The 27,935-nt window shown below is 55.6% G+C and overlaps 1 protein-coding gene across 1 annotated transcript; it reads left to right on the top strand.

Annotated features, from left to right (window-relative positions):
* Nucleotides 1-10,744: 10,744 nt before the first annotated feature.
* RNF222 (ring finger protein 222) lies at nt 10,745-17,077 on the top strand. Its single transcript, XM_006112587.4, has 2 exons — nt 10,745-11,706; nt 15,014-17,077. The coding sequence occupies exons 1-2, from the start codon at nt 11,613-11,615 to the stop codon at nt 15,706-15,708; spliced, it is 789 nt and encodes a 262-aa protein (XP_006112649.3). The 5' UTR covers nt 10,745-11,612; the 3' UTR covers nt 15,709-17,077.
* The last annotated feature ends 10,858 nt before the right edge of the window (nt 17,078-27,935 follow it).

The following is a 27,935-nucleotide window of genomic DNA, read 5'->3' as shown; positions in this document are numbered from 1 at the left end:
CAGGGAGCGAGACGGGATGAGAGACTCATTGCAAGAGCCTGGGAACGGGCAGGGAGCTGAAGGACACACCCTCAGTCCCAACCTGCTGTCCTGGAATGTTCCTAAAACTGCAGGGAAGGGTGAGATCACGGCTGAGAGCAAACGTCACTAACTGGAGAGGGACACACGGGAACATAAAAACGCACCAAAGAAAGCAGAGGCACTGGGACCGTTTTCATAGTGGGGCTGCTGAGATTCATTGAACCCAGCTGTAAACCTGTTCCCCTTTCCTCTCCCCTCCCCCCTGCTGCCAGTTCCAGCACCAGAGGAAGCTGGAACCGAAAGGACCGGAGGGAAGAGATTTGTACGGGTCAAAAGGAGCCAAGGAATGGACCAAGAGGGAAACCTTCCTGGAACACAGGACTTCCCAGACACCTGCTTTTCCAGTGGGAAACCCAAGGTAGACGGCTGGCGGCGGAGCAGCAGTGCATCAACTTCCATACAGTCTGTTGGGGACATGGGTTAACATCCCGCAAGGACTGAAAGATCACAGAGGACCAAACACAAATGTCCAGCCGCCCCTGTTCTCACCTGAGGCTTCTGCAACACAGAATCCTGGATCCTCACTGTCACTTTTGGACTCTTCTCCAAACCTTTTATGAGTCCTGAATAAAGCATAAAACATTTTCTACCAGAAAAATGAAAAATAAAGCCATTTTTTTCGGATTTTTTTTGCCATCCCCCCCCTGCCTCTTTTTAATCCACTAGTCCAATCCTAGGCAGGAAATCCGGTAAGTCTTTCTGGAGAGATTTCTGGGACTTTGTCACTTGCTCCATCTTCCTAACTTTTCGAGTCCCAGCTGGAATTCAGAGAACTGAAGTGGAAGCCCAAACAGAACATCTCTGAGCCTGGAAAAAACGTTCAGCTTGAGTTCGGGGCAATATTTTGGGTTTGGTTCTTGTTTCATCTGAACTTGGTTGCCAGTTCCTAATCAAAATGCATCTGCTGTCTGCACGAAGTCTCTGCAAATTGTAAACAACCCCCGGAAGGGTGCCAAAAATACAGGGAAGGAATGGAAGAGGGAGGTGTGTGCAACATGCTAATATCTTGGGTTGCATTGTGAAGAGAGCAGAAAAACAAGCCCAACGTGTTGGTCCAACATCTATCTATAGCATCGTGAGCTCATCATTTCTTACAGAGTGTGGAGAGTGTTCAAACTACGGAAAGCAGGTGTTTCAACATCTCAGTGTCAGTAGCGAACCAATCAAAACCAGCGAGATACTAGACTGTCTGGCATTCACCCTTGTGTTGGCGGTGGCCTGGACTCGTATCATACTTGGTGGAGGTCAGAGTCATAGAGACATAGAAATGTGGGATTGGAAGAGGCCTCGGTAGGTCCCCTGCATTGAGGGAGGACTAAGTATTATCTAGACTATTCCTGTCTAGCATATTCTTAAAAACCTCCATCTGTGGAGATTCCACACCCTTCCTTGGGAATTTAGTCCATGGCTTACCCGCCCTGGCAGCTAGGCAGGTTTTCCTTATCCCTAGCCCAAACTTCCCTGCCTGCTGTTAAAGTCCATTGCTCCTTGACCTGTTTTCAGTGGGTAGGGAGAACAATCCATCATCTCCAGTTGACAACAGCATTTTCTGTACTTGAAGACCGGTATCATGTCCCTACTCAGTCTCCTTCTTCAGACTGTGGGTTGTGTTTTCTAGAGCTTCGGTAGCTCTTCTCTCAGTTTTCTCCAATTTGTCCACATCTTTCCCAAAGTTTGGCACCCAGAACTGGACACAGCTTTCCAGCTGAGGCCTTATCAGAGCTGAGTAGAAGGTAAAAGTGACTTCTCGTGTCTTGCTTACAGCAGTCCTGCTGATACATCCCACAATGGCATTCGCTTGCTTTGCAACAGGGTCACATTGTTGACTCATGTTTAGTTTGTGAGCCACTATGACCCCTTAGTTCCTTTTCTGCAGCCCTCCTTCCTAGCAGTCACTTCCCATTTTATATGTGTGCAGTTGCTCATTCCTTCCTAGATGTAGTCTTCTTCTTCAACGCTTAGCTGAACAGTTGGCTCAGATGGATGGGCCGAGAGTCAAATGTCAGGATAGACTTGATGGACCAAGGTAACAAGGGTTTGTTTCTGGTCTGCCTCCACCCCTCGCTTGGTGGAATGTTATTCCTGGTGTTACAAGCTACTTGGAGAATGGCATTTGCCGTAACATGTTGTGGCATTCTTGTAACATGTCCAAAAAGCACAGGCCAGTATCTGCAGACAATAGCCCCTGCGGCCTGTAGACTGGAGTAACAGCTGCATTACAAATGAAATCATTCCACTTTTTGCCCGCTATAAATGTTGGCATCTTGCTGTAGTAAGATGAAGGCCTAAAACGTAAGTCCATGCAGCACAGGCATGGTTTGAGGCCTGAGGCCTAGCTATCAATGGACAAAACATGGCTAACATACAGCAAAGCTAAGCTGTAAGCAAGAGTCAGGCCCTAGCTCACAGAACTTGGCACAAACAGGGCTGAGAGTGCAAAACACGAACTGGTAACAGGCCCAGGTGTAGAACAGTAATTGGTGCTGGGTATAAGTGGAAAGCACATGGTACCACTAGCTCATTAGAAAAGACCTTGGTACCCACCCCTCACAGATACAGACCCAGGTCCAGGAAAGGGTCTAGAATGACAGCATGATGGATAGAGATGATCTAATCAAACCACGACGGTGATGGGTGGTATCTAAGTAGCATCAGAGGGTGGCAACCTGATATGTCAGCAGTGAGGTGTCTTGTTGTACCTGTATATAAGGTGATGTCTTGGGGGGACAGCCTTTGGATGACCAGGGGACAGTGGAAATTTCCCACGGATCGAGTCATTCCATTGTGGCAAGTACACGTGCGTAGTGGTTCAGTAGAGTCTACTGACAACTGTGACTGTGCTTCGCTCTACAATAAACCTGGCCTGGCACCTTCGATCCTTACCTGGTTTGTGGTCTTTGGGGCTCTCTTGGGGTCTGCTGTGGAGACCGAGTGCACAAGTCGACACAGCCCACGTCACTGAGCGCACACGCAAGCAGCCTAATGGTTATCATTGACGGAGCCAGAGACTTGTAAGGACACCTCGGTAGTAAATCCTGACCAGCCCTCACTGAAGAATTACACTTGTGTGGAAAGCCTCCAGCTTTGGCCAGTCTGAGCAGCACCATGTCCATGTTTCCCAACTGTACAGCAGCATGGAGAGGGTACAGCTCAATTAGATCCTGTGATGTTGTCACGTTACCGGAGTTTAAGGGAAGCAGCCAGGTCAGTGCTGCACCCATGGGGGAGTGTTTGACCCAAAAGTTGGTACAAAGGGGGCCATGTGAGGTGTTGTGACGGCGCGTTGGGGGTTCCCCGTCTCCTGCACCCTGAAATGGCACAAACAGACTGCCCCAGCCAGTGGAATTGAGGGTGGTTTATTGCTCCTCCAGCACAGCGCAGCACAGATGTAATCTGGTTACAGGAACTGGGGCTAAGAGGCCTCAGTGCCCCCCCTTGAGATAGGGGAGTCCCAGCCCCCTCCCCAGCTCCTTATATGCTGCCTTCCAGATAGGAACTAACTAACCCTCTTCCAGCCCTGCCCCCCAGCCAGGGCAGCATCCACCTTCCTTTGTTCCTCTCCATGGGGGGTGTCTGGCCACTGGTTCAACAAGTTTGGCATTACCTCTGCCTAGTGAGGTTTTCCCTGCTGGGTCTTGCTCCAGACAGCAGGGGTCACCACAGCCCAGCAAGTACCCCCACTACGTCACAGTTCTCCCCCCTCCGAGAGCGAACTGAGCAGGGTCACCCCGCTCGTGACCTGGGGAAGTTCGGGCCCCTCGCTACGGGACAGCGCGTCGGCGATGATGTTGGCGCTCCCCTTGACGTGGATCACTTCCATGTCGTAGTCCTGCAGGAGCAGGCTCCACCGCAGCAGCTTGGCGTTCGTCCCTTTCATCTGGTGTAGCCAGGTCAGGGGGCAGTGGTCGGTGAACACCGTGAAACGCCGGCCAAACAGGTACGGCTGCAGCTTTTGCAGGGCCCACACCATGGCCAGGCATTCCCTCTCCACGGTCGCGTAGCTCCGCTCCCGGGGCAGCAGCTTCCTGCTCAGGTACACGATGGGGTGACATTCCCCTTTCTCGTCTGCCTGCATCAGCACCGCCCCCAGCCCAGTGTCCGAGTCGTCCGTAAACACGATAAAGGGCTTGTCGAAGTCTGGGTTTACCAACACTGGAGCCTTGGCCAGGGCTCCCTTCAGTGCACAGAGAGCCCTCTGGCACTGCTCCGTCCAGACCACCCTGTCTGGCCTCCCCTTCCTGCACAGCTCTGTGATCGGGGCAGCGATGGAGCTGAAGTTGGGCACAAACCTCCGGTAGTACCCTGCCATCCCAATGAAAGCCTGGACCTGCTTCTTGGTCTGGGGCACAGGCCAGTCCCGGATGGCCTCCACTTTGGCCGGCTCTGGCTTCAAGCAGCCACTCCCCACCTTATGGCCCAGGTAGGACACTTCGGCCATTCCAACCTTGCACTTCCCAGCCTTTACGGTCAGCCCAGCCTCCCTCAGCCGATCCAGTACCTGGCTGACCTGGGCCACGTGGTCCTCCCAGGACTGGCTGAAGATGCAGATGTCATCGATGTACGCTAGGGCACAGTTCTCCATTCCCCTCAGCAGCTGGTCCACCAGGCGCTGGAAGGTGGCCGGCGCCCCTTTGAGGCCAAAGGGCAGGACCAGGAACTCATAGAGCCCCAGTGGCGTGATGAAAGCCGATTTCAGTCTGGCCTCCTGGTCTAGCGGCACCTGCCAGTAGCCCTTGGTTAGGTCCAGGGTGGTGAGATAGCGAGCTCCCCCCAGCTTGTCCAGGAGCTCGTCGGGCCTTGGCATTGGGTAGGCGTCGGACACCGTGATGGTGTTGAGCTTCCGGTAGTCCACGCAGAACCGGATCGACCCGTCCTTCTTGGGAACCAGCACCACGGGAGAGGCCCAGGGGCTGGAGGATGGCTGGATCACCCCCAGGGCCAACATGTCCTGGACCTCTCTCTCCAGGTCCTGGGCTGTTTTCCCTGTGACCCTGAATGGGGAGCAGCGCACCGGGGGGTGAGTGCCCGTCTGCACCCGGTGGACAGCCAGGTTGGTGAGACCCGGCTTGTTGGAGAACAGCTGCTGGTGGGAGCGCAGCACCTCCCGGATCTCGGCCTGCTGGGCCGGGGTGAGCTGGTTCGAGAGGGAAATTGACTCCAGCGAAGAGTCCTCTCCGGTCCCAGGGAACAGGCCCACTAGGGGATCCTCCCCCTGCTCCTCCCAGGGCTTACACACGGCCAGCACCAAGTTCTCCCTGTCCCAGTACGGCTTCATCATGTTAACATGATATACCCGCTGGCCGCGCGTCCGGCCCGTCAGCTCCACCACGTAGTTCACCTCGTTCAGCTGCTTAACCACCTTGAAGGGGCCGTCCCAGGCGGCTTGCAGCTTGTTCTTCCGCACGGGGATCAGGACCATCACCTGGTCCCCGGTAGCGTAGGCGCGGGCCCGTGCATTGCGGTCGTACCAGACCTTCTGCTTCCTCTGGGCCCTGCTCAGGTTCTCTCTGGCCAGGCCCATGAGCTCGGCAAGTCTTTCCCGGAATGTCAGGACGTATTCCACGACCGGCTCACCCTCCGGGGAGACCTTCCCCTCCCACTCGTCTTTCAATAAGTCCAGGGGGCCCCTCACTCGCCTCCCATATAACAGCTCGAACGGCGAGAACCCCGTGGACTCCTGGGGCACTTCCCTGTATGCAAACAGCAGGTGGGGTAGGTACTTGTCCCAGTCCTGCGGGTGTTTGTGCATAAAGGTCCGTAGCATCTGCTTCAGAGTCCCATTGAACCTCTCCACCAACCCGTTGGTCTGGGGGTGATACGCCAAGGCCCAGGTGTGTTGCACCCCACTCTTCTCCCACAAGCACCGGAGCAGGGCCGACATGAAGTTGGATCCCTGGTCCGTGAGAACCTCCTGGGGAAACCCCACCCTGCTGAAAATGGTCAGCAGTGCATCTGCCACCGTGTCTGCCTCGATGGAGGGCAGGGCCACGGCCTCGGGGTAGCGGGTGGCGAAGTCCACCACCACCAGGATGTATTTCTTCCCTGTCCGGGTCGCTCTGTTGAAGGGCCCCACAATATCCATCGCCACCTTCTGGAAAGGCTCCTCTATGATGGGCAGGGGTCTCAATGCAGCTTTCTTCCTGTCTTGGGCCTTCCCCACTCGTTGGCAGGAGTCGCAGGACCGGCAGTACCGCTGGACAGCTGCAAACATCCCCGGCCAATAGAAGTTTTGGAGCAGCCTCAGCCGCGTGCGCCGGATCCCCTGGTGTCCCGAGAACGGGATGTCATGGGCCAGGTGTAGCAGCTTGCGGCGATACCTTTGGGGAACCACCAGCTGCCGCTGGAGCCCCCACTTGCCTACCGTCCCGGGGGAAAGCCATTCCCGGTACAGAAATCCCCTCTCCCACCGGAACTTCTCCTGGCAATCTCCTCCTAGGGGTTGAGCGGCACCCAGGTCAGCCCGGTCCCTCAGGGCCTGCAGGGAGGGGTCCGCTCGCACCTCCGCCTGGAATTCAGCGGCTGGGGCTGGGACAGGGCCGTGGTTCCCCCCACTGCCTAGGTCCAACTCTTGGTCTGCTGGGACGGGGCCCTGGGCCCCCTGTTGGGGAACCTCCTCGAGTTCCGGGCCGCAAGCCCCTCGCTTGCTCTGGCTACGGGTGGTGACCAGCGTCCTGTGGGGTCCGTCTGGCCACTCCTCTAGGTCACTCCCCATTAGCACGTCGGTGGGCAAGTGCGGGTGCACTCCCACTTCCTTGGGGCCCTCCTTGGCCTCCCATTTCAGATGCACCCTGGCTACTGGTACCTCAAAGGGGGTGCCGCCTATGCCCCTCAGTGTCAGCTGAGTGTCGGGTAGCATACGGTCTGGGGCCACTATGTCGGGCCGGGCCAGCGTCACCTCCGCCCCCGTGTCCCAGAAACCCGTCACCTTCCTGCCATCCACCTCCAGGGGTACGAGGCAGTCCCTCCGCAGGGGCCGCCCTGCCCCCACCCGGTGCACGGATAAATCTGTCTCCCGAGGGTCAGACCTCCCAGGGGAGGTGCACTGAGCATCCTTCCCCCCTCCCCGAGCGGAGGTTTGCCGGCCAGCCCCTGCCTTTGGGGCAGCCTGCCCTTCCTCCCGCCCCAGCCAGTTAACCCTGGAATGTCCGAGGTCATGGGACCTGTTCTTGCGCCTGGTGCATTGAGCCCTCTTGTGGCCTCGTTGCCCACAGCGATGGCAAGTTAGGTTCTGTGGGCCCATTCGGGTCGGCTCTGCCCGGGCCCTGGCTGGTTTTCTGGGGCATCGATGACTGGTCCTGGTCCCTGGGGCTCGCCTCGGAGGTGTCTCTCCCCGTTGCTCCGCCGAGATCCGGTCTCTGCGCGATTCTCTTTCTCTCCGGGACTCCCGTTCACCCCCGGACCGGCTCTCCGTGAACTCATCCGCCAGTCTCCCGGCCTCCTGGGGGTTCTCTGGTCTCCGGTCCTTGAGCCACAGCCTCAGTTTGGGTGGGCACGCTTCATAGAACTGCTCCATCATGACCAGCTTGAGCAGCTCCTCTGCAGTCTGGGCTCCGACTCCAGACACCCACTTGCGGCAGTATTGCGCCAGGCGGGAGGCCAGGTCCACATAGGTCTCCCGTGGCCCTTTCTGTACCCCCCGGAACTTCTTCCTGTACATCTCGGGGGTCAGCCCAAACTTGTGCAGCAGGGCCTCCTTGACTCGGTTGTAATCCCCTGGCTGTAGGTCCTCCAGCTGACTGAGCACTCCGGCCGCCTCCTGGTTCAGTGCGGGGACGAGCTCCTGTAGCCAGTCAGCTGGGGGGACCTGTTGCAGCCCACAGGCCCTCTCAAAGGAGCTGAGGAACCCGTCTATGTCGCCCACGTCCTTCAATTGGGCCACCGTGAGCCTCTCCAAGCGCCTGGCAGCCCCGGGACCCTGGGGCCCATCCACTCTTGGCGCAGCCGGGGCCCCGCAGGTTCTCCGCTCTGCCATGGCCAGCTCATGCTGTCGCTGCCTCTCTCGATCTTGTACTTCCAATTCCTTCATCCGCAGCTGGATCTCCAGCCGCCGCAGCTCCGCTGGGCTGGCCCCTGCCCTAGATGGGCTACGGCTTGCAGGCCTCCCGGGAGACGCTGTCTCATCTCTCCGTTGGGTTCCAGCGCTCCTCCCCCTCTCTGAGCCTGACACACTCTCAGGGGGGGGGGGGTCTGGCTGCTTCCCCTGGGGACAAGATCCTGGCCCTGTGGCTGGTCATTATCTTCCAGCTGGGTAATCAGCTGGGCCTTGGTTGCTTTCCGCACAGGCAAGCCCCTCTCTCTGCACAGCCCCACCAGCTCTGCCTTCAAGAGTCGGGTGTAGGCCATCTGCCCGCTGGTCCCCTTGGTGCAAACTCACCAGTCTAGTGCTGCAGCGCCCCACGCTTCCAGGGAACCGCTTTGCTCTGCCTCAAGCATGCCTGGCTCCAGGGCTCTTGCTTCTACAGCGCCTTGTCGCTTGCCGCTGGGAGCTTCATCCACGGGGTGCAGTGCATCCCACTTCTGACACCAGTGTGACGGCGCGTTGGGGGTTCCCCGTCTCCTGCACCCCGAAATGGCACAAACAGACTGCACCAGCCAGTGGAATTGAGGGTGGTTTATTGCTCCTCCAGCACAGCGCAGCACAGATGTAATCTGGTTACAGGAACTGGGGCTAAGAGGCCTCAGTGCCCCCCCTTGAGATAGGGGAGTCCCAGCCCCCTCCCCAGCTCCTTATATGCTGCCTTCCAGATAGGAACTAACTAACCCTCTTCCAGCCCTGCCCCCCAGCCAGGGCAGCATCCACCTTCCTTTGTTCCTCTCCATGGGGGGTGTCTGGCCACTGGTTCAACAAGTTTGGCATTACCTCTGCCTAGTGAGGTTTTCCCTGCTGGGTCTTGCTCCAGACAGCAGGGGTCACCACAGCCCAGCAAGTACCCCCACTACATCACAGGTGTCAAACAAAAGCTTACTTTCTACTGATTCTGTATGTGCTCTTCATATACCTGTATAATGTCCGTGTGTGGAGTGATGAATATGTACTCTGTATGGAGACTGGGAGTTTCTTTGTATGTGGTTGAGCAATGGGCTCAGCCTATGGACATGCTAATTAGCAAGGCTCCAGGGACAAGAGGTCTCTTAAGTACCAGAGACCCACCTATGAAGGAATCTAGGTGCCTGGTCAGAAACCATGTGACTCTCTCCAGCTTGGAAGAAGGGGGGGAGGGTAAATATGCCATGTGGCCGACTCCATGTTGGTCTTCAGATCTGCTCCTGACCCCAGATGTGGCCTCGCAGGGAATCACGAGCCAGGAAGAACTGCGGACCCATCCTGACCTAGGATGTACATCAAGGACTTTTAAGCCAGCAGTTATAACATATCTGCTGCGAGCCTGCATTGAGAACTGGGAGATTCGATGCATGTAACGTATGATACTTTAACAATCTTACTCTCATGCTTTTCATTCTTTTAGTAATAAACCTTTAGTTTTAGATTCTAAAGGATTGGCCCAGTGTGATTGGTGGGTAAGATCCAGAGTTTAAATTGACCTGGGATCTGTGGCTGGTTTCTTGGAACTGGACAGAACATGTTCGGGGTAGGTGAGATTGGGTTCTAAAACCCTCTTCTGTGTATGAGGCCCGGGGCCGTCTGGGGCATGGATATTTCTGGGCTGTCGGAGGGGTTTTGCTCGTGAGGCTTCAGGCAGGCAGCTGAAGTGCTCTGTGGGACTGGTTTGTGGCCTATTTGGGAAGGTCTCCAGTCTGGGGGCTGTAAGGAGCCCCGAGTTTGAGCAATTCACCCTGAGCAGACGCCCAGACCCGGCCTGGTCCGTCACAGATGCAGATTCCATATTGGTTGTAAGCCACCCTTGGCAGATGCTGCAAGGCCAGTCCAGTGGAGAACCGCTGGGTGAGAGCTGGGGTAACTGGTGAGGATTGAACACACGCAGCAAAAGCTGGAGGTGGCTCTGACAGTTTGACTATTCAAAGAGCTTGGATCGTGACCAATGTTCCCGCTAATCTTTTCCATCCATGTGTGAATAAACTGTTATGTGCACCAAGGCACCTGTGAATGCGACCGCGAGGAGAAAGAAAAGCTAGCCGTGGGTGCTCTGCTAAGCAGCTGGGTGGCACAAGCACACAGCATACAGGGAACACTGGTTGTGACTGGACCCGATCTTCGGTTTTGAAGCTCTATCTTTGCCCATGAAACATGGAGGCCAGCCTGGGCCGAGGCCCTCTCCCTTTGCCGGAGTGCCTCATGAAACCAGCTGGGGCTCTACCAGAAGAACAACGTCATCTGCATAGAGAAGGTGTCAGAATGGGAGGTCACTGATCTCAATGCCTATGGACCTGATAAATGCTGCAGTATGAAACCCGTTGCCTGTTGGTGAGCTGTATCCAATGCTGCCTATGCCACGTGCAGGGGGTTCTTGAACTCAGGCCTTAGCTCCAACAAACAAGCAAAGAGCCAAAATGGCATCTCAGGTGCACCTGTGCCTTGTGAATTCTGCCCTGGAGCAGGGCTCCACATGGCCCAGCAGAACACTGGCCTGTAGTTCTCACATCTGATGCGCCGTCTCCTGCCCGTGTAAAGTGAGGTCATAATACTGCCCTTCAGGCAGCTGGCAGGGTTCCAGGCCTCCCCACCAGCTGACATGGACAGAAGTGATTCTGCTGTCGGGTCAATAGCATGGGCTGGCTGCAGATCATATCATTGTAACACTAGGGTGTGTGCTGGGAACTCCTCCATGCAGAATCTCAGAGCCACTTCAGAGACGTGTATGGCCAGTTCTCCTGGGAGCTGGGTGTCCAGATCCCCTCGGCAGCTTTGCAAGTCTCAGCCCCAGCCAGCAACGGAGACTCAGATGTAGGTGGCCACTGATGAAGAGCTCCACCTCAGAGCCAGAGGGGGCCAGATTTAAGGCTGGAGCTGGAAGAACGGAAACTGCAGAAAGCCCTTAACATCTTATTAATTAGCCTGAATGTGCTTCTTGCTTGGGGATTGCATTAGGACTACACAGGAGCACCAGGTAGCTGGGACGAGTTTAGCACAGCCCCTCCTGGCTTGGCCAGAGGGAACCTTCTTCGGAATACACCTGGCAAACCAGGTGCTTACAAACCTCAGTGTGGAAGCAGATCCAGACAGGCCAGCTGCTAGACCAGGGCATCCAGCCCTTCTTGGTGGGAGCACCACGTTGTAATTCAGTATGGGGGTTGGATGCATGGGAGAAGCTTGGCGAGACATGCAGCAGGAGGAACATGGTCGCCTCCATTCCAGCTCCACACGGAGGTGAACAATGTTCTGCTGGTGTTTCTGGGTTGCCTGCCACCTCAGACACCTGCTGCTGGCTCCTGGCCAGTTCCCAGCTGGAGAGACGGAGCAAGAAGCTTTTAAAACACAAACAAGTTCCGCCACATTCACTCCCGGGGAGCTGTCCTGCTCCCTCCATGGCCATTGTGCAATGCACAAGGGATGATGCACAAAGCAAACCTGACTTGTTATATAGGTGGCTCACACTCATTCTCCTTCGCCCATGCATCGCCGGGGAGGTCAGACGCAGGCAGACTGCGGTCCTAGGAGGCAGGAGCGATGGGTGGAGAAGCGATTGCGCTCGGGCCATAGACAAGGTAAGATGTTCCCAAGGGCAGGCGGCTTGGGAGCTGGGGGCTGGAGCCTCTCACAGGCAGCTCTTGTACTTGGTTAACAGGGAAGGAAATGCCAGTATCAAGTCCCTGTCGGGCTCCAAACATACCTCCTGGGTTCTGTGCTAGGGGAAGAGGGTCCATCCCCATGGAGCTGCTGTCCCGGTGTGACCATGGTGCACGAAGATTTCTGGGATCCCCGTGCAGGAGGGAATATGGCTGGGATGTGGCAGCGGGTGAGTTAGGGTGTGGGTCTCTCGCCTCGATGCCTGTTCAGACTGCGCCTAGCCCAGCAATGGCAAAAAGAAGGAAGGGGACTATGATGTGAAAGTGCTGGAAGGTAGCCTCATGCCCATTTCAGGGACACTGTCCAGGTCTGGTATCCACTTACCAAAGCGTGTGGACAAATTGGAAAGGGCTCCGAAAAGAGCCATAAGAATGATCTGAGGTTTGGAAAACCTGCCTTACCATAATGGGGAGTCCTGTGGCACGTCAGAGACCAACCGATTTATTAGCTCATGAGCTTTCGTGGGTAAACCCACTTCCTCGGGAGAGTCGGACATCCAACTCCAGCTCACCCGAGGAAGGGGGTTTTACCCACAAAAACTCATGACCTAATAAACCGGCTGGTCTCTAAGGTGCCACAGGACTCTCTCTTGTTTTTCCACGACAGCGGGAGAATTCACAACCATAAACTGATTTAGTTTCTCTGAGGGACGGTTAAGAGGTGGCAGCTATCTACGTGGGGAGGAGCTTTCTGGCAGTAAAGGCCCCTGGAATTGAGCAGAAAAAGGCATGATGAGTTGCAAGGCAGGGAGCTGAAGTTAGACAAACTCAGGCTAGAAATAAGGGACAGAGAGTTAAGAGCGAGGGTCACTGGGCATCGGGCCTATGGGCAGGGAGGCTTCTCTGTCACTTGCCGTCTGTAAAGCAAAAGCAGAGTCTTCGGAAAGGATCCGTTGCAGCTCTGCTGCTGCAGGCTTGATGCAGAAATCACAGAGGAGCTGTCTGGCCTGGAAATCACAGATAATCATAATGGTCCCTTCTGGCGGTGAATTCAGTGACCCTGTAAACGGCTTACCTGCCAGGGTCCCCGGGAGGGCTGCTCTGTGCACCAGGGGATGGACTGGTACTTTAGGGGTCAAAAAACCACTCCCGCTGTTGGCAGTCTGCCTCAGCAGGGAAGCGAAGGGCAGGCCCGCGAGACTGAGCTCCGGTCTCAACCTACAGGGCAGGGCAGGCCAGAGGCACGATGTAGGGCAGGCGGCATGCCTTGCTGCTGCGGATGTTGCAGCATTTCAGTGACTAACCAGCGGACTGCAGTCTCCCGAGAGGAGAGATGGCATCATCAAGACTCCAGCATTACACCCGGGCAGGGCGGTGAGGTCAACTCAATCAGTCTCCAGTGTATGAAATGTCCAAATCACTTGCGGAGAATCTGACTTTTGTCTCCCTCCCTACCCACTTATCTCCCTCCCTAGCCACTTACCTGCCTAGCTACCTCCCGGATTGCATGCTGATCGCTGTGAGTCTGACCAGCCTGTGATTTGCTTCCTTCCCATTTTTCCTTCTGACCTGACTTTGCTCCATTTTTTCACTGGATGTGGTTTTCCCAGTGCTGCGGGGGCCCCTCCTTTCAGAATGGCAGGTGCTGGCATCTTCATCCCATGCCCCAGTGAGCTTTGAACCTGCTTCCAAACAAACCTCAAGGTCCTCCTGGGCAGATGGTGCATTTCCTAGCCGGTTCGTTGCATCGGCCCCAAGGCACCAGTCTGGGTTAGGGAGCCCCAGCTAGGGACTTGCTCCAGGCAGCCAAGAGCCCAAAGCAGCTGAGATTCTTGTATAGCATGTTCTTCCAGAAAGGCCTCACCATGGCTCCCTAACATCTGTAGCCCTCTGCAGCTGTCTCACTGGGATGTCATGCAGGTACTAACACACAGCCCCGTTCTTCTTTCCGCTGCACAATTTGGATTGGCTGGAGGCTTCTGATTTGCATAGAGGTCATGCAATTCTGTGTCCTAATCATTCACTACACACATTGCCGTGTGCGCCACTGCTAGCCAATTAGAATGGAGAGATTAGCATAATGACTATACTGTTACATCTTGTAGCCCTCACGTGATTTTCTAGACTCTCGTACTTTTTGGATGGCTCCTGCAATCTCTCAGGGCTGCTCGCTCCCCTCCGAACTCTTCCCCGATGTGCCAGTCACAGCCTCTGATCACACACACAGAATGGGAAGTGACTGTCTAGGAAGGAGAATGGCAGAAAGGGATCTAGGGGTTATAGTGGACCACAAGCTGAATATGAGTCAGCAGTGTGATGCTGTGGCAAAGAAAGCAAACATGATTCTAGGCTGCATTAATAGGAGTGTTGTGAGCAAGACAGGAGAAGTCATTCTTCCACTCTACTCTGCTCTGGTTAGGCCTCAGTTGGAGTATTGTGTCCAGTTCTGGGCATTGCATTTCAAGAAAGTTGTGGAGAAATTGAAGAGGGTCCAGAGAAGAGCAACAAGAATGATCAAAGGTCTAGAGAACATGACCTACGAAGGAAGACTGAAATAATTGGGTTTGTTTAGTTTGGAAAAGAGAAGACTGAGAGGGGACATGAGAGCCGTTTTCAGGTATCTAAAAGGGTGTCATAAGGAGGAGGGAGAAAACTTGTTCATCTTGGCCTCTGAGGATAGAACAAGAAGCAATGGGCTTAAACTGCAGCAAGGGAGGTTTAGGTTGGACATTAGGAAAAAGTTCCTAACTGTCAGGGTGGTCAAACACTGGAATAAATTGCCCAGGGAGGTTGTGGAATCCCCATCTGTGGAGATATTTAAGAGCAGGTTAGATAAATGTCTATCAGGGATGGTCTAGACAGTATTTGGTCCTGTCATGAGGGCAGGGGACTGGACTCGATGACCTCTCGAGGTCCCTTCCAGTCCTAGTGTTCTATGATTCTATGATTCTCCCCTCCCCTGGCCCACCGCTGTAAAGCACAGGTAGTACAGGCACTCTTCATTTCCCATGGGAGAAGGCAGGTCTGGCTGCATCTTTCTCAAGGCGGAGAGATGAAGTCGGGGGTTGGTGGGCAGGAAGGACAGGGAAGGGCCAGAGATGAGGCTGTTGTGTTTGTGGTGAATTGGGAGTTTGGGGGCAGAGGAAGTTACCTTAAGGAATCAGAGTGCAAGGGAGAGAGACCGGGGAGCGTGGACTATTAATACCTGGGTGTGACGCCAGGTACCCTGGTCCCGCTGCTCTCATTGCTGTTTGCCATTAATGCCCGGCCTGTCTCTTCTGCCCAGTTGCAGAGCGTGTGGCGGACCTGGCTGGGATGTCTGAGACTCTCTCCAGCAAGGATGAGCCCCTGGGGGAGTGCCCTGTGTGCTATGAGAAGTTCCATCCACTGGCGGCTGCCCAGAGGACCCTGAGCTGCGGCCACACTTTCTGCCACGACTGCCTGGTGAAGTGCCTGCTCTCCTCCCGGCTAGATGGGCAGGTCCAGAGCATGATCGTCTGCCCCGTCTGCCGCTACGTGACGTTCCTCAGCAAGAAGGCCACCCGCTGGCCTCCCAAACCAGGGGAGCCCCCTCAACCCATGGAGCTGGCTCTGTCACCCTCGTTGCTGCCCCACCTCACCAAGTCAGTGCCAGACAACACCTTGGTGGTCCCCAGCCATTTCGCGATGCCGGTGCAGAGCTACGACAGAAGCCACAGTATGTGTGGCATCCCCACGGATGCCATGGGCAGGCCGGTGGGCCTGGCCCGGGAAGCCCATGTCTTCATGATCAGCGAGCATGGGATGCCACTGGTGGCGGAGAGCTGTAGATCACTGGCTGCGGGACACGGGGACGAGGCATCGGAGTCCGTGGCATCCATGAGCTCCCTTGGGCTGCGGTGCTGCCAGTCACCCATTATCCTGGCTGTTCTCCTCATCAGTACGGTGGCCCTTTTGGCGGCAGTGTTCCCCTGGCTCCTGTTGGTGAAGCGGAAGGCCTGAGCAAGGCCCACAGAATACTCCAGACAGGGCCTAGGCAGAGAGCTGTGCCTAGAACCCAACCTCGCCGAGATGCCCCCACGGGAATGCTCTCTATGTTCCCTCTCATGTTTCCATCCATGTGCGGAATAAGTTTTGTTGTGTGCATGTGCACTATCAGGAGAAACACATGCTGCCTGCTGGGGGTTCTGTGGGTCCTCTGTCAATCAGACGGGCAGCATTTGAATCTCTCCTGTGTGGCCACCCAAGCACACGGCTTACTGGGAACACTGACCAGGATCCTTGGATTGTCTGCAATGTGCAATTCCTGCAGGTGGCCACAGTGCAAACACCTGTGGTCTTGCTGGCCAGTGCATGACTGGGAGACCTCGGAGGAATGCCCAGAGGCAGCAGGAAACCGGGACTCAGCTGGTGTTGCACTTCCCGTTGAACGTGGGGCTGAACTGGTGCCCTCAGCAAGGCGCTGAGAGCCATGCGCCACAGTAAGCGGGTGGCTGGTACTGAGACAACTCAGGGGCACTGGACTGGTGGGGCTGGGAGGCCCAGGAAACACCAAGGACTTGGCTGCTTGTGGCTGTTTGTGATAAACTCATTCAGGCACCCTCCAGGGACAGAATCCTGCTTGTGTCACTGCAGAGACACGAGGGTCCAACCCTGTTTTATTTAAAGGACCCCGTTGCCTTTGACATGAGTATTTCATCACCCTAGAACGACTGGCACAGAAGTGTCTGGACGTTGGTGATGGGTGTGTGGTCACCTCAATTAAACATCCCCAGTGATGACACAAGTTTGCTAGGCTATGTCTACATGGGGAAGGTTTGGGCACAAAAGTGCTGTCCACATGCAAAAGTGGGCAAAAGTGAAAACTGGTCAAACCAGTTTTTCTGCTTCCCCCTGTCAACATTTCATGGCCACTTTGCTAGCACCCTCTTGGCAGCTAGAGCAAAGCACCATGGGTGAGCATCCCACAGTGCAGTGTTGTGGGAAGGTAGAGCTGCTCTGTGAGCTCTCCATGCTGAGGAGTGTCTAAGCAGCACAGTCATCTCTCCAGCCCTCCCCCTGCAGCAGCAGCCTGTCTGCCGCTGGGTTCCTAGCAGGCAGAACAGGAACAGTCCAATGATTTGCTCTTTGTTTGTTCCCCAAAGGGAGCAGCTCACTCATCTGTCAGATAATTCCCAGGGCTTTGAAAGGGGAGGGGCACATGCCTGCAGGGCAGCAGAGATCGCAAAACACCAAGCACAGCCATCAGGGCGGGCACTGTGGGATACTGACAGAAGCTAGTTCTTGTGACAAAACAAACAACAGAGTCCACACTGGCTCTTTGCTGCCAATAAAGGGAGGGGAATAGACAAAGGTCTCTGGCAGGGCTAAAAGTGTCTTTCCCAACAGAAGTTGCACGGCAGTGTAAACGCTCTCACTGTTTTGTCACCAAAAGGCAGGTTTTGGCAACAAAACATGCCAGTGTAGACAAGGCCTTTGTCTGTTTTCTCCCCTGCAGACATTACAGCTGTAGCGCCCCACTGCCCTGGCTGGGTCTGTGAGTGGGGAGCCTGGAGCTCCGGGCAGGCCAGCGACACCTGGCTGGAGTCCGGGCTCATTGAAGAGTGGGATTCAGTTCCCCAGTAATGTGTAAGTCTTGAGGGTTTTCCTCAAGGATAATTCAGCTTTACGGAGCTGGCTGTTGGTGTGCCACACAACGGCCACACACCCCCTCTCTCCCCCATCACTGGAAAGCAGGGATAGGAACAGGAGGAGCAGGAAGGAATTCACCAGCCTGCGGCCCTCTTGGCATCACCAGGTTCATGGCCTCACTACGGACCTGCTGCTCACCCCCTCACAACTGGTCCTGGGCTCCGCAGTGGCCCAGGGTCCCTGTCAATCTCCTGTGTTTGCTTGGGGCCTGTGAGGCACCTCCCAGGGCAGGGATCTTTCCTGGGTCCCTGGGATGCAGCTGAGTCCCGCTGCATTGCACCCGCTCAGACACAGCTGCCTGTCTACGGGTGGCTGCTCTGAACGACCTCACCAGGGCCTGGGCATGTGGCCAAGGTGCCTGGCTGGGAGGGTGATGACCCCGGAGCGTGTCAGACTCCGGGCACCGAGGAACCGAAGATAAAGATCCTTGTCTCCTCGCATTCCCCTCCTCCCTCTCAGCACCAGCAACCCCTGCCTGGCCACAGCTCCCCCATCCCCCTGCTCCAGGGTCCACTTCCACCCTCGGCTTCTGGCCCAAGGCCCTGGAGAGTCCCTCCCCCGTCGTGGCTCCCAGATACTGAGTCCAGGCCTGGTGACAAAGGGACAGGCACGGGGGGCGGGTTAGAGACATTTCTGTGAGGCCAGGCAGGGAGTCTGGCTGCCAGGAAGTGGGGTGGTTTGGGAATCCCAGACCCATCTGCTCCAGGACTATGTAGCACTGTAAAGACTAACAAGATGGTTTATTAGGCGATGAGCTTAATTGAGTAATATTGCTCCCACATTCTTGCTTTCAGCCACAAGAGGGCACCAGCATGTCAAGAACCCTCGCGCCTGTTTCCCTTGTTCTTTTTCTCGCTTTAGCTCCGGCTGGCTGCGGTTCCTGGCCAGCGCGCAGGGAGGCGGCAGAACTTTCCTTGCACCTGGCCCATAAGCTCATCGGGCAAATGGCACTGGGAGAATCAGGGCACGAACGTTTCCCTGGAAAATGGCCCGTTTTAGCCGAGGGCTCAGTCCTGCCGCGCTGAGGTTACATCCCCAAATCCACCCTGATGCGGGCCAGCTGCCAGGCTGCTCTAGGTTACCCAGCGCAGCCAGGAGCTGTGCGAGCCCAGGGTCTGCCGAGGGCTGGGTGCTCTGCCTTGCCGTGCAGCATGGCCAGGGAGTCCGTGAGAGCACCGTTCCTGTGCTGCACTGCCAGGGCGTGGGGAGGGAATAGCCCGGGTCCAGTGCTGGGGTGTCTGCGTACTCAGCCCTGGCCTCCTGCTCCCTGTCAGACGGGGGCAGGCCTAGAGCTCTCGTCTCAATGGACAGGCTGTGCAGGGAGAGATTCCCCATGTGGGGGATGCTCCACCCCCTGGAATGACCGACTCTGGGGTTTCTCTAGGACCTGAGGATTGATCCCCCTCCCTTTGTGAAAGCACTGCGGGATGGGACCCTTAACTGCCAGTCTGAGCCAGGCCTCCACTTTGCCTGGGCTCTGAACATGGCCAGCAGACCCAGGGGCTGGGAGAGGGGAGCGTCATTCCCCTTGCACTGGGAATGACCCGAGGGTGAGACCATTTCCTGGGGTTTAATGACCATCCCGGCCACAGCTCCGGCCACGGCTCAGCCCCAGGCAGCCGGTCACTGATCACCAGGAAGTGCCCTGCAGCTGCTCTGTGGGCCTGGCCTAATTTGATTGCTGGGAGGCCAGGCGCTGGGAGGTCGTTACTCTGATTTGGTTATCTGACTCCAGACATCATCCCCGTCTGGGGAACTTTTCCTGTGGCGGCATCCTACTTAGAGCAGCTGCTTTCCTAGATTTGGAGGGCGTGACCTCCTGGGCACACAACGGCCCTTTCTTTGGCAGGCGGGAGCCCTCAGGGGCTGTGTGCGCCGCGGGTTCCCCTGCCTGAGGGAGGGAGGGTGGCGCTGTTGTGGGTGAGCTGAGCTCTGAGGTGCTGAGCGGTGCCCAACTCAGCAGTCACGATGCTGCACACTCCTTGGGATCCCAGCAGTGGGAGGGGGTTAGCCCCCCCCCCCAGGTGCCATCGCACCCTGGCCCTGGATGCGCTGGTAAAAGGGCATTTCCTTGCTGCTTCCTGCCTGGGCTGGGGCTGGAATCTCTCTCCCAGCACCTGGAAAAGGCTCCATGACCCAGACGTCTGGGATGGGGTTTAAAGAGCCCACTGAGGCTCCACACACCCAGCTGAGCCTGGGACTCCATGGTGCTGCAGAGAGATGTCTGCCCTACAAAGCACATTCCTGGCCTGCAGTGACAGGGCTGAGTTCAGCACCAGAGCTGGCCTGTGCTCATGGGAGAGAAGCAAGACAGGGCAACGCAGGCCTCAGTTCCTCCCCCGCATGGTCTGTGCGCTCCCGCCAGGCACCTCTGAGACCTCTGCTCCCACAGCACGACCCACCCCCAGCCTTCTGCTCACAGACGCTCCCTCCCTGTCACCTCCTCCCTCGGAAGGGCTGCAGGAAGTGTGGAGAGGAGCGACTCCTCCGCTCTTGAGCCTCACTGGCCCCCTGCCTGCTCTCCAAAGTGGGGTGCCCCACAGGGACCAGTCCCGCAGAGGAGCACAAGGGTGGGGGCCAGGGTAATGTGGGGCTCTAATGCCTGCCCTGTGGGAAAGGGCCCTGAGTTGTGTCAGCCCCGCCTTTTGGAGGGATATTGCTGCAGGACGGAACCATGGCCTGGCTGCTCTGTCTCCACACGAGATGCCTTATATCACACACCGCTGTGGGCACCTCCTCCTTGGCACCGAACTTCCCAAGCCCCCAGAGGGTAGGTACAACCGCTGACAAAATGGGGCGGGAGGAGACAAACAGCCATATGGGGACAGGCCAAGGGTCCATCTAGCTCAGTGTCCAGTCATCTGACAGTGGCCAATGCCAGACGGTTGAGAAGCAGTGACCAGAGCTGCCTGTGGCATGCAAGGTGTGAGTGCACCGTGGGGTTAGATAGCTGCTCTAGGGTATTTTCTGCCTTATTTCCTAACGGTACACAACATTTTGTTCACTTCTTTGATTCATTTAACCCTCATCTTTTCTCTGTGTGATTGGGATTACGTTTCCCATCACGTTTACTTTGCATTTCTGAACACTAAATAGTGATTTAGATCTTATTGAGTCCTGCTGTGAGTGCACCGGAATGGATGGAAGCCCACTGGAGGTTCCTTTCAGTCCTCTGATTCTGTGAATTTCATCTTCTATTTTCTTGCCCTGTCATACAGTGTAGTGAGAACTCTTTGTAACCTTTCGTGCTCTGCTTTGATTTAGCTGTACTGAGTGATGTTGTGCAGTTTGCAAACTTTGCCACCTCAATGTTTACCCATTTCCAGCTCATTTTTAATAGGTTGAACATCAGGGGTTGCAGTATAGATCATTAGGAACACAGCTATTTACCTCTCCCCTCTGTGAAAACTGGCCCGTTAGTCCTGTCCTTTGTTTCCCATCTTTTAACCAGTTACTGATCCAGGAGGGGATTTTTCTTCTTATCCCATGACTCCTTTATTTTCTTAAGAGCCTTTGGTGAGGGATTCTATGAAAGGTTTTTTGAAAATACAGGTACTGTATGTCCACTGGATCACTATTGTTTACATGCTTATTGACAGCCTCAAAAAATTCTAGTCGTTTGGCGAGGCATGGTTTCCCTGAACAGAAACCATTTTGATTCTTCCCCAACAGATCCTGTTTATCACTGTGTCTGATAATTCCGTTCTTTAGTAGAGTTTCAGGGAAGTTTTGCGGACTATCCTGCATTTGCCAGGATCACCTCAAGAGTCTTTTAAAAAAATCTGTGTCACTCTCTGTCCACCTGTCGCCTGTCACAGAGGTTGATTTAAGCACTAGGTTACCTACCACAGTCATCAGGTACAGAAACTGACTTAACTGATGGCTTGGGATGGGTTTGTTCCTCAGCTCTCTCTGTCCGGCACCTTTCCTGAGTGCTCTGGCCATGTTCAGAGCAGCAGTGGGCGTGGACGGAGGGCCAGGCTGCACCGGACCAGAAGAGACCGTCGTCTGTGGGAGACAAGGTGTCTTGGGCATGTGTGATTCAGCTGGCTTGGCTGGAGCGTTTGCTAACGGCTCAGGCTGGAATCCTCTGTGGGTAACAGTTTTGCTGCTAGGAGCTGGTAATGGCCACATAATGCATCTTAGCAGGGAGGAGGTGGCACTTTATGGCCTGGAGATGACAGAGGTGGGAATTGCCCAGGGTCCAGGAGTGCTTGCTGGCTAGACACAAGAGCGTGCTCCATTAGCAGCGGGGCTTTGGGAGCCAGAGCCCCACTGGGTTAAACTTCTTCCCATAAATAATGGAGTGGCAGGCCGTGCAGGGCCCAGCAGCACTGCTCCTGTGGTGCTCCTGTGAGCACACATCCTTTGCTCAGTGAAACATTTCCCAGGGCGGGGATGGAGCCAGCGTGCAGGGGAAGTGCAGGGGCCCTCGATGGAAGCCGTCTCGCAGCCACCGCGGAAGTGCTGCCCCAAATGAGCTACATAAGAACATAAGAACGGCCGTACTGGGTCAGACCAAAGGTCCATCTAGCCCAGTATCCTGTCTGCCGACAGTGGGCAGTACCAGGTGCCCCAGAGAGGGTGGACCGAAGACAATGATCAAGTAATTTGTCTCCTGCCATCCCTCTCCAGCATCTGACAAACAGAGGCCAGGGACACCAATTCTATCCCCTGGCTAATAGCCTTTTATGGACCTAACCTCCATGAAATTATCTAGCTTCTCTTTAAACTCTGTTATAGTCCTAGCCTTCACAGCCTCCTCTGGCAAGGAGTTCCACAGGTTGACTACACACTGTGTGAAGAACTTTCTTTTATTAGTTTTAAACCTGCTCCCCATTAATTTCATTTGGTGTCCTCTAGTTCTTCTATTTAGGGAACTAATAAATAATTTTTTTTTATCCGCCCTCTCCACACCACTCATGATTTTATAGACCTCTATCATATCCCCTCTCAGTCTCCTCTTTTCTAAACTGAAAAGTCCCAGTCCCTTTAACCTCTCCTCATATGGGACCCGTTCCAAACCCCCAATCATTCTAGTTGCTCTTTTCTGAACCCTTTCCAAGGCCAAAATATCTTTTTTGAGGTGAGGAGACACATCTGTACGCAGTATTCCAGATGTGGGCATACCATAGCTTGTGCTTCAGAGCCAGATTCTGCTCAGGGCCAGCGTGGGCAGGTGCCACTAGCCTTCTCCATGGAAGTCATCGGGCTCTTAGTTACATCTGTCTCAGTGCAGAGTTAGCCAGAGGCTGGCCCTGGGTTAGCCCACCGGGGGGTGAGGAACAGCCACACTGCAGCCCTGCCCCAGTTACTGTCTCACTGCTTCGCGCTCCCGTGTGGGTCGTTAGCACTTGTGGGCTGCAGTGAGCAGAGCCGCTGGTTACTCTCCAGCGAGTTACGGGAGGGCAGGACTTGTCTGTTCTTCTGGGCATGCAGGGGGGCCGGGCCCAAGCATCGCTTTTTGGGGCCCAGTATAAACTTGTAACACAGGCCCCTTCCCACACACATACGACAATCGCCAGCCTGGGCCGCCCCATATGGGGGGGGATGGAGGGATGGCTTCAGAGGCCTCTTGGCACTCACGTGATTTAACCTACGTCTTCAGTGGTGGGTTACCAGCTTCCTCGGAGCTTTCCCCGCCTGCCCCAGACAAACCAGCTGGCCAGTTCTCAGCTGAGAGGGTTTGTGTGCAGCCAGCTGATGCATAGTGTTCAATGAGCAATGAAGGAGGTGCCAGACTTTCCTAAGTGACTAGAAAGCTCAGAGGTGCCAGGGCTAGCGGCTGCCCAGCCTCCAGGGGCTGGGATCAGCCCTGGCACAAATTGACACTGGGGCTGCGTGGGGGCCTGGCTTAACTCTGCAGTGAAGACTTGAGAGACTCACCCAGCTCAGTGCCTGTGTTTCTGCCAGCACAGCGTAGCCCTGGCTACCCGGGTATCACACTGCTGCTCCGGGCTCTGCCTCTCCTCTGAATGCCTGGAATTCCCTTGGTTTCAATGGAGCTAGGGTTGGACCAGCAGGAGCTAGGGGAAGCCAGGCTGCTCCACCACATCCCAGCCCTGCAGACTTGTCTGGCGCTAGATGATTATCCCCTGGCCCTGACCCTGCTGTCCCAGGCACTGCTGGAGATCAGAAGGCTCACTGGCTGGGGGTGGCACTCGAGAACACCAGCTGGGACGGGGGCTCCCTTGTGCACGCAGCATGTTGACATACTAGACTGGGGCCTGCTTACTCCTGTGCGTGGCTCCCATGCAGCTCCATGCCTGGTGGGCAGCATTCCTGAGATCCAGCCCGGAGCCTCGAAGCACAGATGCCCCACAGATGAGAGGGCTGGAGCACGCTCTGCCAAGGGCAGCGGGGCAGACCCAGCCCTGGCGTAAGGAGAAGCCGAGCAGACAGGTGGTAGCTGAGCCAGAGCCCCACCGGTGGGAGATACAAGCAAGGATGCAGGAGACAGATGCAGGGGCTTTGGAACAGTGTGTGCAGCGGGGCACTGAGAGCCATTGAACCAGGCTGCAAACCCAGAATGTGATGGGACCCACTGCAAGCCAGGCGGTGCTGCAGCGACCCCCACGCCCACCGCTCCAGCACCGCTGACAAGTGCTTTCCCAAGCAGCAGCAGAAGGTCGCATGAGCAGTGGCCCCCGTGAACCTAAGGTGGGGTCGGGGGCCCTCTAGTATCAGTCCAGGGCAGGGCTCTCACATTTGTAACTTAGTCGTTGTTTTGCAGTGTGTGAGAGAAGCAGCAAACTCGAGCTGGGGGGCTGGCTCTCGTTTCCACGCTGGCGGACAGGCCCAGATCTGCTGGCCTCCTTCACAAGCTCCTAGTCACCAGCCAGGCAAACACAGGAGACTCAAGCAAGAGCACTGCCCCGCCCAGGGGCTGCAGGGCCCTCTGTCCCCCTAGCTCCAGGTCACACCCTTCCTTTGTCTCATGCCAGCACCTCCCTGCCCTGTTGCACCTTCCACTGCTGCTTAGGAAAACATTTCTCGCTCTCCTTGGTCCTCTCCTCTTTCTTCCAGGTGGGTATCAGGTAGAGGGTGGGTATCAGGGCCCAGCCATTAGCTGGATCAGCTGGTTCCCGATACCTGCCTGCAGGGCTTTTCCTTTGCCCAGGACTTGCTGCTCCCTGGCTCTGCAGGCCCTTGTGGGACAGATCACCCTGTTCCAGTGTAACTGGAAGCTGCCTGGCCTGCAGTGTCTCACCTGGAAGCCCCATGGGGAAGGTGCCTGCAGAACAGACACAGTGTGCGATGGGGGTTTCTGGGATTATCTGATTTGATGAGAGGGGCTGGAGCTGTTTAAAAACCCACCAGACAGAACAAATCCTTGGTAGGTACGAGCTGCCAGATGCTCTGTGATGTGAGGCAGGATCTCAGATGCTGCTCTGAGCCCCAGATTCGCAAAGGGCCCCTCAGGGAATGCAGCTGGCTAAGGACTGCATTTTCCGGAAGTGTGAACCGCTTTGCTGCGTGTCAGATGGGAAGGATGCGGTAATGCAGCCCAGCCCAACTGCCTGTGATGAACGTGCGTGGTGCCAGGACTCTGCTTCTGCCCTGCATTTGCAAGGACTAGAGCTTGGTTCCTCGGAAGCTCATGTTGCACCAGTGAGGACTGACAAGCTGTGCTGGCCTCGTGCTTTACCTGCCCGGGAAGAGCGAGGTGCAGAACCCAGCTGGTTCCTGCAGCCAAGCCACCTACACGATGGGCGGCAGTTGCAGCCTGAGGCATCTGATTTTGTCATTTCCAGTGATCTCTGTGACATTTTCTGGTTCCACCCCTAGGCTGCAGAGTTGGAGCTGTCAGTGGGCAGAGATCTTGGATCCCCAAGCCACCATGGGTAGCAGGGGGTCCCCGGAGCTCTCAGCCACTGCAGCCAGCAAGTCCTGGCTGGACCCTGCCGCAGGGCTTGGGATCTCACTCCTCCTACCTTCCTCTCTGCCCCAATTTATCACAGTTATTTTTAGGAAAAGTCAGGGACAGGTCAAGGGCTTTTGTGATTTTTTTGTTTCTTGCCTGGAACAGAGAGAATTCACTGGCAATGAGCATACCCCAAGATCAGCACTGGCTTCCTTTGCAAGCCTGCCAGTGCCCCAGCCTCAGGCACATGGCTGAGCCAACAGATGAAGCACCAATGCTGGAGGATGCATCCGTCCCATAGGCCCTGTCATGTGTCTATCACGCCCCCTCCAGCCCTGAGCCACAGTGGTTATAAAGTCTGCTGCAAGTGCCCAGTGCAGGGACTGGCCTTTAGCTCGCCTGCTGCAGTCCCTGGTCCTGCGGACCCAGCTGGCAATGGCCACACGGGGACTTCCCTTCGGATCCCCTTTGGATCCCAGCCAAGGCTTAGGGAGGCTGCTTCTGCTCACTAATGGAGGCTGACACATCCTTTGGGCTCAACTCAGCTGACAAGTGCCTTCGCTGGGGCCTGACACTGCCAGCAGGTTCCGCTCCATTCGCCCCCCCCACACACACACACTGCTGTGCCATCAGAGGGCAACTGTGTGCAAGCATGGTGGTACTGGAGGAAATCCATCTGCAACAGGCTCCAGTGACTGCTATCCCTAAAGTGCAGATGGGAAACTGAGGCACAACGTTTTCCCGGAGTACAGCTGGGGGGGGGAGGGGTTGGCAGTTCCTGTATATCCAGATGGAGCCACAGGATGGGGTTAAGGGGAGACTGTTAAAACCTACTGCTGCCCCACAAGGTGGGCTTGTATTCGTGTTTGCATCCGGTTATCCAGCAGGAGTCAAGGGGGGTGTCTACACTTGTGTGTGGCAAGGATGCTCTGATCTTTCTTTCAGGAGCAGGCCTCACTCCTGTAAACCAAGTCCTTGTCATCTCTAGCCTGGGTCACTGCAGCATGCTGTCCTGGGGCTGTGCTGACGGACTGCTCCTAACCGGCCAATGTGCAGAAAGCACTTTCCCACTGTTGGTAGTTAATTTGGAATCATGTAACCCAGTGTCTGTTCATCTGTAACGCTGATGTACACGGCCACGCCCCCGGCCGGGTACGTCAGTGCCCTGCCCCCCTTCCCCTTCCGCTGTGGAATAAGGGATCTTTCGGAAAAGGCTTTATTTTCTGCAAGATCCGCATCTAGACTGGCGCTTTTTCCCGGCAAAGCTCCGTGCTGAAAAAAAGCAGCAGCCATTTTTATGCTAATGAAGCGGGGGAGATTTAAATCCCTGCTTCATTAGCAATTGCGATACGTCTAATTTGCATTCCTTTTACGAAAAAGGGATTCAATCTAGACGTAGCCCAGGTGAAAGACCATGAAGCAAGGGAACGGGGCTCCGACCTTCAACACAGAAAAAATCAGTCAGACACCCCTCATTCATATACCTCATTAACCTTTTAAAATTCTCCATGCTAACACCACGCCCTGGGGCAAGGGGACTGTTAGCCCCTTACTGAAACTCTGTGGGAGTGTTTGGTTCGCCAGCTCCCAGTATCAAAAGGGGAAGGGTCCATGAGACTGACAGACCCCAGAGACAATGGAAAGCAGCCAACACTCCAGCTCAGCCTGATTGACAAGTTGGACAGGCCAGTGAGAAAAGCAAGAGGCCAGGACCCGTCCTCCCTGAGAGCTGGGATTGTTCTGGTCTCTGAGCAAGGAGAGAGCTGAGAGACTGCTGAGAGGAGTGCAAGCTAAGCAGAGCCAGACACACACAGCTCAAGGAGCGCAGACCCTGTGTTGAGCAGCAGACTGGCAGTGCTCAGAGAGCCAAAAGGAACAGAGAAGCAACGCAAGAAGCTAGAGACTGGCCAAGCAGCACAGCCTGCAGCTGGATGTGGTGAGCAGCTGGGAACTGCAAAGTGTGGGGAGGGGCTCTGGGCTGGGAGAGGGGTCTGGCCACTTAGAGCTTGAGGCCGTGTGGTCACTGCCAGAGCAAGCGTGTCCAGCCTGCAGCACATCCAGGGCCTCTAAGGAAGAGACTGTGAACTGTCCTTACACTCTGCAGACTGCTGTTTTGATGTCCCTGTGCTACAGAGCAGGGCTGTGTGTTCTCATTTAACCATTCTCATTTTTTTCTTATTCTTTTCTCTTTAATCAGTTGATGTTTAATAAATTGTATTTGCTTTGAACCTGATGAAATGATCACTGGGCCAAGAAGGCCTGAAGTGTAGAGAGAGCACCTCGGAGTGGGGACACCCTAACTCCTGCCCCTAGTGACTACAAGGTCGGGGATTAAGCCCCAGGAGGGCCCAGCCTTGTTGGGGTTTCGAGGACTCTGCCGCTCAGGAGAGTGGAGGGGGAGCCCTCAGGATCAGGGGAGCCGTGGGGTAAAGGAAGTGGGAGAGGGGACTCAGATCCTTTCGCTGGTCCATTTCACCGGGGTGTATAGAAGCCAGGAAAGTTCCCCACAATAGCAGGACCATTCCCCCGCTTACACTGGCATTACTTGGCCATGTGCAGAATAAACATGAGCTGTTTGGAGCAGGGTTCTGCATTCATACAGTGCCTGGTGCATTGTGGTCCTGGGCCATGAAAAGGGCTCCTAGGTGAGGGGGGATTTGAGAGCAGCCTTCAA

Source organism: Pelodiscus sinensis, chromosome 20 (assembly GCF_049634645.1).
Source record: "Pelodiscus sinensis isolate JC-2024 chromosome 20, ASM4963464v1, whole genome shotgun sequence".
Classification (NCBI taxonomy): Eukaryota; Metazoa; Chordata; order Testudines; family Trionychidae; genus Pelodiscus; species Pelodiscus sinensis.
Note: the sequence above shows the minus strand (reverse complement) of the source record. Positions and strands in the feature narration are given on the sequence as shown.